Source organism: Genypterus blacodes, unplaced genomic scaffold, assembly GCF_046128005.1.
Source record: "Genypterus blacodes isolate CSIRO-AG114 ecotype Tasmania unplaced genomic scaffold, CSIRO-AGI_Gbla_v1 ptg000040l_1, whole genome shotgun sequence".
NCBI lineage: Eukaryota > Metazoa > Chordata > Actinopteri > Ophidiiformes > Ophidiidae > Genypterus > Genypterus blacodes.
In genome coordinates this window covers 2,288,374-2,301,128 of record NW_027466853.1, presented here as the reverse complement: position 1 = coordinate 2,301,128, position 12,755 = coordinate 2,288,374, and the positions used below count along the sequence as shown (strand labels likewise).

Below are 12,755 nucleotides of genomic sequence, written 5' to 3'. Positions count from 1 at the left end.
AAACATCTTAATCGACCTATGCTACCTCCATGTGAATTTCCTCAATGGGCAGACACGTCTCATGCTGTTATTACACGACACACCATGTTTACTCTGAAAGCGGTGGACTCCTATTGACTCTGTGCATGTATACAGCTTAATCACATTTTTGCCATTTATAGCAGTGAGGACAAGCGCTCTGATTATTCTATAGTATTTAGAACAAGATTTTTCAACAAACTGGTTGGAAGCAGGAAGAAGTGACAGCAGATTTAAATCCAATATGTTGCCATCAGGGAACCAATCACCAGCCAGAAACTACCTTAATAGTCATCATTATGTTTGTCACTCCACATTGGAGTTCAGACCACACAGTCAGAAGGGGGGGGGGGGAAAGAACACAAATCCAAAAATCAACTCAGATGATCCACACCAAGCAACATCTGTCAAGGCACATAGGATTCCATCAAGGGGGGCTGGACCACTGTTCCAGAGAAAAGAAAACAAGCTAATTCTTAAGCTTCCATTGTGTTGATAAGCAACAACTTTACATAATACCATGTGCACGGAAAGAATATGAGCCTGTGGACAAACACCAGGGACGGTAACCCAAGTTAGGAGGGTGGTTCCAACAGATCCCTAAAAACCTAGATTGAAGGAAGAGACATGACTACTTTAAGATATTCAATTCAAAATATAGAACCAAACACCACCAAAGACATGGACATGATGTACAGATGTCGTTTGACTGCTTTGAAAGCGTAAGGGAGCAGAACCAGGTGTGTGTTCTTAAGTCGAACACACAAAAATGGAACAGGAAATGCATTCCAGGTGGATTAATTATGGATTGAGTGGTTTTCAGGCCTTATTTTTGCAGACCTTAGCATAATGAATCTCTGCTTCACTGGCCAACAGAAAGCAAAAGCAAGCAGACTCAAAGAAGGCATGGTCAGGGTGGAGATCACAGAACGGAAGGCAATATAGGTTGCCTGAGCTGGCTTGATGACCACATCATCAGGCCTGCTCAGCTACTACAATCACCTCTGACTATGCTGAGCAATATCAATTAACGATCACCCACAGTTTCATGCATTCTCTGTGGATGCTGTAACCCTGGAGCTTCAGATGGCCGCAATGCTGTTAGATATCATAGGTACAACTTTTGCAGAATAACATGACATTAATCATTAAAGAAAAGCAATTTGTTATATGCCTTCCAAAGCCACACTGGAATCTCCTGTACCCTCAAAACAACACAGCTTTCAGCATTACTTAATCAATTGGCAGAATGTTTAGAATGTTTAAGAGGTGAAGATTATGTAGTATTGTAGGTCTCTGTGGATATATCTTGGGTCCATCAGTACTACTAAACACTGGGAAACATATTTATTTGAATAAATTAGGAAGGCTTTTACCACTGTGGCAAATGTAGGACGTCAAACACTGATTCATTAGTTAAAAAGCGCCCCAATAAATTCCCCACTTTTAATGTTTCACACAGCTATTAAAGGCATACCAAACGCAGCACAGCCATTTTCCATTATAGCTCTCAATAAATGACAGTCGGCACTCAGTGTAAACTGCTTGAGGAGGGTGAGCATCAGACTTTTTATCCTGCCTTTCAACACCTCCCTAATATCACATAAAGACTTATTAGGCATTGTGTGCAGGCACTTCAGGAGTGAGGCACTTTGTTTCAGTGTTGCCCAGGCTTACATTAATGAATAGAGCAGCAGCTTGACTGAGGCCAATTTACATCATTCAGCAGCAGAGGCTCCTTTTCAATCTATATCTGTTACAGAGGGTCTTACAGATATGAAGGGACAGCTGCTACAGACCTAGAAAGAAACTAAAAAGATACAAATCTAAGACAGAGTCTCAGGTTATGGTTAGACTTTTCTCATATCCCATCACACTAGGCTGCATGAAGTGACATAGTGTAACCGAGGGCACATCTGATGGTTACATTCCTGCATGTGGCAGACATGTTTTGGTTTCCTGTGTCTCTCTCTTCCTATCTCTGCTTTTACTTTCTAATTCAGGTTCCTGTGACCTAGTGTTTCCCCACTGAGAAGACAGCTAGTGCTGCAACAACCAATCTGCCAAACTACCAGGTGGTAGAAGCAGCCCACTACTTGTAAACAATTTGGCATTTCCTGTTTTGGCTCTCTGTCCTTGTTTTTGCCGTTACCTTGTTGTGTTCAGTTTCATGAATGTTGCTCAGTATGATGATATTATTCAGTCCTGCTTCCACCTTTGCGTTTGTGTGGATTGGGAATTGGAACAGGTAAGGGGCACTATCCACTTCCTAGACAAAGGAATTTATTGCTGTCTAGACACACTATGTTAGGAGTGATGCCACCCTCTGTATTTTTGTTTGGGTAGTCAGAGTAGCTAGTTAGGAGTAGGTCTTATTTGTCTTGTCTGACAAACTGTTGGTTTGGCTTAGTTTATCCGTTTGGTATCATTCCACTCCTTTCCCTTCACCCCTCCCCCTTGGTGTAGGTGATCAAAATCCACTATTCCACAGTTTTTCTCCTAGTTATTGTGTACCTGGTTAGTCCCTAGTGTAACCGCAATATGACATGTCAAAACGTTTTCACCAGAAACATGTCATAAGACGCCTTTCCACTATGTTTTCCTCAGACACCATATGGAGGATCTACACAACAGATGCTTTACCCAACGCAAACAAATGTCCAATGGCATGGTAGTAGACCCCATGGCTAACCACCAGAGCGCAACAGCCACTTATTTACACAGAGAAACGTAGGGGGCATGAAGTCGAGTGTGCTGACTGTAAAGGAGAGGCTGCAGGTGATAGCAAATGTGATTGAAGGTGTGCTTTCCCATATAGAAATTGAGTGTTCAGTCGGAATCAGGGAAGTTTTGGACGTGAGTCCACCTGCTTCAATAACATGTCTTCGCTGCTGCCACCTCATCAGTGTGCATCTCATGCAGGCTCAATCACAACATCATCACATCAAAAAGGAGCACAACATCTTCCACACCATTTCTTCACAATGTCTTCTCTGGTTGTTGTAGCGGGATAATGAAATACAATTTGAACTCTTAACAGGCAGGTCACATTGAACTGTCAAAGTGTAACCGCTACTCAATCTGGCATGATGAGATCGGATATTCATCAGATTTTCAATATCTGATTCTAGAAGTCGCAGAAAATGACTAGTGTAACTGTAGCCTCAGAGACGTAACCTGCAGAGGCTGCAAAGGACATGTCCTTCTAAGGATGCAGACCAAGTGCGTCTGTTCGCAAATGTTCTCCTTGTGTGTTCGGGTTGTTGAATGTTCCTGAACTGAAAGCAGTGATTTGAAAATTATGTTAGCTTTATTTTATTTTATTTTATTATTATAACAATACAAATACAAGATAATTAATGTTATAACTGGTCAATTATTTTGTTTGTAAAAATACATTCATTCTAATGTGGCAACAACACCTTCCAGAAAATTGGGACGGGGCAATGTAAAATTGGGAAAGTTGAGGAATGTTCAAAACATGTCTCATCATTCCCATTAAACAGGTTAATAGGTAACTGGTGATGCAATCATAATTGGGTATAAAATGAGCACCCATGAAAGGCTTGGCCATTCAAGCAAGGTTCACCAAATGTTTCTCAAAGCATGATTGCAAGAGTTTAAGGATTTCACCATCCACTGTCAGAAAACACAGTTCACTGCTGCATCTAGAAATGCAAACTGAGAGTGTACAACACAGAGAGGAAGCCATACATCAGAAGCGCATCTGAAATGGACTGATACACAGTGGGAACAATGTATTGTGGTCCGACCACTCAACCTTTCAGATTGTCGTGTTTCCAAGACCAAAGACGAAAGGGATTGGTACTAATGTTCAAAAGCCAAGTTCAAAAGCCAGTGTCTGTCATGGTATAGAGCAGGGGTTGGGAACCAATGGCTCGCGAGCCACATATGGCTCTTTCGATGACATATGGCTCCCCAACAATTTTGACATAACAAGATTGACAAGTAATAAATAAGTATACTGTGTCATTTCATAGTAAAACATTTAACAGAAATTAGCTTTGATCGAAATATCCAGCTGGGGATAGCAGGAAAAAGGCATGCGAAGAGCTACAGCAGAGAGTGCAGACCATTCAGCAGCAACTACGTGTATGGACCAAGCAAGGTGACGGGAATTCGGCTAGCTTTGCTGGCACTTTGGCAATAGTAAGGAATGGAAAGACATACACAGATGGTGAGTATGCCAAAACATTCATGCTTGATGTGGCCAATGAACTGTTTGATCACTTCTCAAATAAAGACAGGATAATCAAACGAATAAAAGACATGCCTCTGTCTGCAAGAACTGTTCACGCTCGTAGCATCATGATGGCAAATTAAGTCGAGGAAACACAAATTAAGGACATAAAAGCCAGGACATACTTTTCTCTTGCTTTAGATGAGTCAACAGATGTTGAGCCATTTATCTCAGTTTAGTGTAATTGCGAGGTATGCTGCAGGTGACACACTGCGTGAGGAAAGTTTAGCTGTTTTGCCAATGAAAGGGTCAACAAGAGGATTTATTCACGTCTTTCATGGAGTTCGCTAAAAAAAAAAAAACTAGCGATGGATAATCTTATTTCTGTGTGTACTGATGGTGCACCCTGTATGTTGGGGAAGAACAAAGGATATGAAGCGCTTCTTTGTGAACATGAAAATAGAGCCATCCTAAGTTTTCATTGCATTCTGCACCTTTGTGCTCAGAGTTGTGGTAAGCAGCTTGGTGAGGTGATGTCGCTGGTCATTCAAGTGGTCAACTTTATTGTTGCCCGATCTTTAAATGATGGCCAGTTTAAAGCTCTGTAAGACAAAGTTGGGAATAATTATCCCGGTCTGCTTTTACACAGGAATGTGCGTTGGTTGTCAAGGGGGAAGGTGCTCAGCCGTTTTGCAGCTTGCCTGAGTGAAATCCAGACTTTTCTCGAAATGAAAGGCGTCAAGCATCCTGAGCTAGGCAACACCGAGTGGCTCCTGCAGTTTCACTATCTCGTGGACATAACTGGCCATCTGAACCAGCTCAATGCGAAAATGCAAGGTATTGGAAATACAGTCTTATCCCTTCAACAAGCAGTGTTTGCATTTGAAAGCAAGCTGGAACTCTTTCTCAGGCACATTGAAACAGGTCGTCTTCTGCACTTTGAAAGCCTGCGACAATTTAGAGATGCATGCTTGGTGCAAGTGCAAGCAAGTGACCCCACTCAACATTTTGATCTCCAGCAGCTAGCTGGCTTTACGTCCAATCTCCTGCAGTCATTCAAAGAGCGTTTTAGAGAATTTTGTGAGCGCACTGGTCTTTTTAAATTAATCATCCACATGAGTATGCAGTGGACAAAGTCGACCTGACATGCATCCCCGGGGTCTCCATCGGAGACTTTGAGCTGGAAGTTGCTGATCTGAAGGCGTAAGGCGCAATATTATTAAGAAGAATAAAGATATGTATTATATATAGCGCTTTTATAAGTACTCAGAGATGTGTTATACTTTAAAAATGTATGTCTTACTTGCACGCATGAAGTTGCATTCAATTTTATTAAATACTATATGGCTCACAAGGAAATACATTGAGAAATATTTGGCTTTTATTACTCTCCCAGTCAAAAAGGTTCCAGACCCCTGGTATAGGGGTTTGTCAGTCCCTATTGTATGGGTAGTGGCACATCTGTGAAGGAACCACTAATGCTGAATGCAATTTGGAGCAACATATGCTGCCAACAAGATGACATCTTTTTCTGGGACATCCCTTATTATTTATTGAGACAAAAACAAGCCAAAATCTGCACGTGAAACAATAACGTGGCTTCATGTTAAAACAGTGTGTGTGCTAGACTGGCACGCCTACAGTCCAGACTCCCACAGAAATACGTGGCACATTGTGAAGCCACATTCAAAACTATAATAATATATTTGTGATTTGTTTTAGACAGTATCTCAACTTATTTCTAACTGGGGTTTGTAAATCAGCTACTGTGGGAAGGGGCTCATCTGTGAATCATTCTGCCACCCAAACTCAACCATTAAGATATTCTGTTTCTGGCATCTCTATACTCTAGAAACATGTAATGATTGCCAATGTAAAGCTGAGATTATGCTGATTTAGCAAATAGTTCAGGCATATTTTCAACATTTATGAACAAAGATGCAAAAGTAGATGACGTCCATAATGTAACTTGTACACTCACTTTACATGATCAATGTAATTACACATCTGATTTCAAAGCGGTGATAGTTAACATCTAGATATACAGTACATTGGCCGGAGCAGATAAGAGATCTTTTGGATCGTTTGGTGGGGTCTCCTGCAGCAACACTTATCTGCTATTTGTTATAACAATTCACAATTCATAGCTCCGTGTTCATTTGGCAATAACTCATTAAACTCTGCCATGACTAACCTCAACATGGTCATGAGGTAAATTCCAACCTGCCAGTCAGTTTTCACTTTCCCTTTTCCCCAACTTTTTCTGGATGACTCAAACAAGGAAATCTAATCCTTTTTGTGGTTTGTCTGACTGAAGTAAATAGGCAGGGGCTGCAGGTTGGAGGTGTGTCACCTTGTAAAAGCTGAACTTGTAATTGTAACTGCATTTACTTTTGCAGTGGCTTCCTGATGCCAATCGTATGTGCTTAAGTACTGTACATAAAAGCAAGGGGACTGGACAAGGAAGAAAGTAGCCTGCATGAAAGCCTCAGCCTTATCATCACAAAAACATATTACTGTCTCCACTGTACAATGCTCTGGCACACATCAACTTGTCTAATGGAATAATGGACAGATTCCCAAGGAGAGGAAGAAAAGAGAAGAAGAGATTGAAACTGACAGGCACTGCAGACTTCAGCAGTTTGACAGTACAAATGTACACTATCTGGCATCATTAACTGTGAAAACAAGAGCTGCGCATCTGCACAGTAGATGACTAAACCAGGTTTATGAATTTGTCACAGCACACTGGCATGCATGAAGTTGCACACATTAACACAATATTTGCTGAATGCAGTACATTTTGAAGTCCATTAATTAGCATGAGTGACAGGAAGGCTAGGAGACATCAGTTACACCCATCTCCAGCGGTGTGTAAAATGACTCAATGGTTTCCAGATAGAATTTTACACACGTATGTGTATTTGATGCATCTTGTGATTGAAACAGATCCTCCAGGTTTAATCAATTAACTCCTTCCCTGTTGCAAGAACACAAGCAACTGAGTGTGCTGCTCCAAAATGATTGCACGTGGATATGTTGCCCAATACAAATGATTTGAGTGATGAAAGAAAGCACAATACGCATATGTATTCATTCACCTCAGGTGAAATGCGTGCCTTCAGTTTGTTGCCTTTACATACCTGGTAGATGAATGATAATGTCACCGGTGCACAGTTCATTCACAGAAATGTTCTTCTGCTATTTAAGGAGCAAGGGGTCCTGGGGATGCTGCTTTGACATCGTGTGTGTACGGTTGTGCAGCCTTCAAAACATTTTTTAGTTTTGGATCGGGCTAAAATAGTGTTGTTTGGGGGAATGTATTCACTTGCATTCATTTGGGATCAGCGCACTCCCAGTGGCATGCATCCTTATGACAGAAAAGGAGTTTATGGGTCAAATTTGGAGGAATTCTTGCATACTCACAAGATACAGCAGAGTATACAGTATGTGTACAATTCTTAATTTAAGGTAGTATATCACCAAGAGGCCAAGTTCAGAGTGGAAAGGCAACCTTTTACACTGCTGCATGCAGTACTGATGGATTGCAAAGCCCACTCCAAAAGACAGGAAGGGAGCAATGCATCTCAGAGACAATGATGTGTATGGACTTTGTCATGCCATACCTTTCCCTTTCCAAATGGCTAAAGCAGACAGCCTGCAGGCCTCTTCTTGTAAAGCCTGCTGAAGGTGAGAGGGAATGCATGTATGGAAGTACATGTGAGTGTGGGTTTGTCAGTCAAAGTGTCAGTCAGAGTGACGGGTCATTGTGTCTGTTGACAGCTGGCTGAGAGCTACAGCACTTCGATTAAGCAGAAACATCACTCACTGGCTATTACAGCCTCAGTCATCCTGTGTTCACTGAGACAAAGGATAACAGGGACCTTATATACTCCCTGGGCATCGGCAAACTCTGATGGCAAAAGCCAGAACTGAACAAGTCCTACTTTTCTCACAGATTGTGGCAAAAATATATGCAAAAATAAGCAATTATAAGTTTTGCTATTTATATCAGTGATATATGGGGTCAACATTACAAGATATTAACAATATAAAATATTTATGTTAGCCATTATATGATTCAGGAATTATGCAGAGGTTGGACGATAGAATGAATACATCAGTATAAGCAACGGAAGTGAAACAAGACAATAAAGACATAGAGCTTCATTCACTGACAACATGTACTGCATAAAGACCTTTAACAATCAAATATATTAATTTGACAGTCGACAGGGAACTAGCAGGACAGACATCTAAACTAGAGGCTGACATTTTTTCGGGAATCCCACGGGTCATAGGATTCCCGCGGGAACTTTACTAGTAATCACGTGATTGGGACGGGACAAGATTTTTTTCTGTGGGAGTGGGACGGGACAGGGGTGAAAATCCACTCCCGTGTCACCCTCTAATCTAGACCTCACTGGGAGAACAAATCCTGCAGTGTGACCTGCAATGACCATAGCAACAGCAGTTCTTTCTCTGGTGGATGAATTGCACCAATGCAACAAAGCTTTAGCAACACATATCTTTCATCTGCTTTTCTTTGCAAAAGACATCATCAATATCAATATACTGCATTTTGTGTGTACATCGTGTATATTATGGCTTTGTACTCCTACATTGCCTGCATCCTGCACAGGGCAGGTGGCTCAGTTAAGCTGTTGTTAATAGGAGAGCCTGCAAAGACTCAATTACCCTGTAGTATCAAATCTCTAATCAAACTTAATGTGAGTTAATGCAAAAATTCTGCTGTTTTACTCCCAACAAAAGAGGCCATCACACAACTACTATGGAAGTTCTTACATCAAAATTATTTTGGTTATTCTTATTGTATCATAACAGAAAAATACTGATATGATACTGAAAATTACCAACCGAGGTCGAACTGTTCTGTAAACATACTGTTTGTACGTATTCACACAGAGAACAGGCACAGGCAGACTCCCGTACAAACAAGTAGGCAAAGGCTTCTTACCTCATCCAGTTCAGAGATGTAGACCGGTTTCTCCTCGAGGCGGAGAGGCATGGGCTCATTGGGTGGAATCTCTACCTCTTCATACATCTTAGTGTTCTCTCTGCGTATTCCCTCAGGCAACAGCACCTGAATGTCACACACACAAAACAAATGAGTAATAAATAAAAGAACTGAACTTACCACAATAACTGCCAACAAATGAAATAAATCTAATCAAGTATTTATAATATATCATAATGGTATATTACATTTATAATTTAATATCCAATGAATAACAATCTTCTGGATACAACAGGACTCTCGCCTTTGTCAAGAAAAAAGTGTTTTAGCCAGCTGTTTTGTAATGCATGTAAATCTAATTTATTCTCATTATCACACCACCAGCATTAAACAAGTACATTCAACACTAATCCAACCCATATGACTGTCACTCTATCAATGAAGATCATTTTTGAGGACAATGGGTTCTGGTTAAGGTTGCTTTTCTGAGATTGATTAAATCGCACTCTACTACTGGTGCTAGTCACATAATGTCTATAATGGTTGATTTCAGTAGACTGCACTGCATTATTGGAAAATGTTTTGTTTACATATTTAACTCTTTAGCCTTTGAAGCAATGCTAATGAAGAAATGCAAACCTTTTGTTTTTCTACTTTAGTTCCCATTTCATGGCAGATAAGAATACCTTTTGGACATTTCATTGTTTTCCAAAACATTCCCTGACCTGGAAGATTCATCCTGCATGTTTTCTGTCTTCTATTCAAACATAACAGTTACACAACAGTAAATTACAAACAAAAATGTGATGACATAAAGTTTTCTAGATAAGAATTAAGTGTAATATTGAATTAATAGAAGGAGATTTATTTACTGAGACAGATCTTAGCTTTAAGTGTCTAGTGTTTATATTTACTGGAAGGAAAAGCCCTATTGTATATACAATATACTTTTGATAGTTAGTAGTACTGTGGTGACTGATTACCAGAACACCGAACAGTTTCTTTTTATTATTTTCATTTCATTTTACATCCTAGGCGGGCCAGGACGGGGTTGTATGGATGCAGGGTTGTGTGACTGCTGGGTTGGGATGGGTTTCGGGGTGGGATGTCCTCTCCTTGTATTTTTGTTTGTCTCTTCTCTCCTTATCTGAACCACAGCCTATGATGCGATTTTTACTACCCTACATTGCTGTTTGTCATCATCCTGTAAACACTGTATCCCTTTGAGATCATTGCAATTTCAATCTACTTGTATTCTACCTCAGGGTCTACGTATAAAGTTTAACAACAACAATACCATCAATAATACAACCTTCCTTCTTTCTCTCTATCTCTCTCTCTCCTCTTCTCCCTCTTTCTGTATAAAAAATTATCTCCAAAATATCCTACAATTGTATGCGCAATGTCATGTAAAATGTTTGCTTCAATAAAAACAAATAAAAGTAGTACTGTGGTGATATGTAGCACTTTCCTGGGCCCATCATTTCAGTATAGTACATAATATTTATATATATTTTGATATTTTTAGTGATAGTTTGGTAACAAAACTAAGTCCTGGTGCAATAATTTAATGTTCTAAAAAAAACATTTGAATTATAACCATTTGAAAAGTTGGGTCATTTGTTAAAAGCACAGAGAAGCAAAAGACAATTAAGAAAATAAACTGATATCTGAGCTTCACCTTGGATCCTCCGACAAACGCAGAACTCTTTGTGGCCGTTGCGTAACTGTCATACACATTGGGGAAGCGAATACGTTCATATACTCTGTCTCTGCTGAACACAGGTTCCTGTCTTGCTGTAAGCAGAGCCTGCTCCCTATACAAGGAGAAAAAAATCAAGGTGAAGAAAGCTTTTTGACTTCAATGGTGGAACTCTTTTAGATGGATTAAACATTGAAAAATGTGACTATAATGGGAAGTTGAAGATCAACTAATCCTCCTTCATATTTTTGCTTTAGAAAGCTGCAGCTGATATATGATAAAAAAAATCTAAGAGCAATTATGTTGCTTCTTAAAAGGATTTACCCCTCAGATAATTTTTCCTTTCACACTGCTGTGGATTTGGCAAACTTTTTAATGAAACAGATCGTCTTGTTTTGTGTTTTTCTTAATTGATGAAATGTAACTTTCAGGAGAATTCTCCAATAACAAAGAGCTACAGATTCTGTGCTTATGTGTAATGTTTCAGCCGATTCCTTATGAAAATGGAAAAGCTTGTGGTTTTTTATGCTAATATGTGAGTACAGTTGGTTGTAGAAAGAAAAAGAAGAAAGACACATGGTAAGAAAGGCAAAGACAAGCTTAGAGATCTCATCTACCGCTGGGCTCTCATCTCTTTGGGGTCAAAGAGGAAGGCTGTATCAGAGTTGTCGACATCATCACTGCCTTTCCCTTTCTTCTTCTCTCTCTTCTCCTCCCTGCGGTACATCTTCATCATCTGCTTCTCAAGTTCTGACTGGATGGTGACCTGGCACCCATAGGTGGGCTTAGACGTTTCACTACGGCCTTTTTGGCTGCCATCTGTATGAAACAAAATAGCAACATATTTCAAGAAACATCTGTGATAAAAATATTTAATAAAAAAAGTGAAATGTCTTTGATACTTTGTCAGTTTGGCATTTCATGATTTTACATGAACATTACAAGAAGTTATTCACACCACAATAAAACCTAAACCTATTTCCCAATATTCCTAAATAGATCTATGTTTTGTATATATATAAATGTGTCTGTATTCATGTTCATTAATTTCCTTCATTTGATTGTGTGTGCAGATAAAGCAGCAGAGACTCTTCTCTGGGTTGAGTTCTGTCTCAGTTCTCTTTAAGTTCTTTTTCACTTCTTTCTCAGTTCCTTTTCAGTAATTTGTCTTTAGTTTCTCAGTTTTGTTCTTTCTTCGAATCTTCTTCTACATCTACTAGCATTATTATATTGTTTTAATAGTTTGTAGTTATTAGGCCGAATAGGCTAGTGACATCTGCAACTCAGAGCCTGATTAACACCACTTTCAAGATCCCTTCTGAGATCTCACCTGTCTCTCAGGAACCACAGCAGTTTTACAATCAAGCTCTGTCAACCAAATTTGGTGGACCCCAAATCGTGGATAATGGTCAGTGGTCAATGGTCAGAGATTATGTTTGCCATGATATGATACACCTGCACCAATGCCTTCAGTAAAACCCCCATGAAACGTTGAACCTGCCTTGTGAACTTTATATTTGACCGATTTGAAAACAAATCAACAGTGAAGGTCCTTACCCCTGAGTAATCGCTGTGAGAAACTGACAAATGCCTGTGATTACAATAAACTAGCCTGCTACCATGTAGCTCTGGCATCCATGATGCTTTAAATGGGCAGAAAGAAGTTTTTCTGTTCCTGGTTGCCACAGGGCCTCACCTGGTGGGAAACTGAGCCCGTCAGGCGGGATGGAGAGGAGGGAGTCGACTATGCGGGCCCTGTGCTGGAGGAGGACGGAGATCATCTCTAGACCATCTGGTCCCAGAAATTCAAATAGCTGCAGGAGAAGAGGAGGAGTGGACAAACAAGTTAAAAAATG

General features: G+C 40.1%; 1 protein-coding gene across 1 annotated transcript in view; it reads right to left on the bottom strand.

Annotated features, from left to right (window-relative positions):
* The window catches only part of ascc3 (activating signal cointegrator 1 complex subunit 3), an 80,474-nt gene that overhangs the window by 56,954 nt on the left and 10,765 nt on the right, over positions 1-12,755 (bottom strand). Inside the window, exons 5-8 of the mRNA XM_076148424.1 lie at positions 12,596-12,713; positions 11,517-11,718; positions 10,879-11,014; positions 9,198-9,323 (exon numbers count right to left, since the gene is read on the bottom strand). Of these exons, the coding sequence (XP_076004539.1) occupies positions 9,198-9,323; positions 10,879-11,014; positions 11,517-11,718; positions 12,596-12,713 (582 nt within the window). The remainder of the gene's footprint in view (positions 1-9,197; positions 9,324-10,878; positions 11,015-11,516; positions 11,719-12,595; positions 12,714-12,755) is intronic.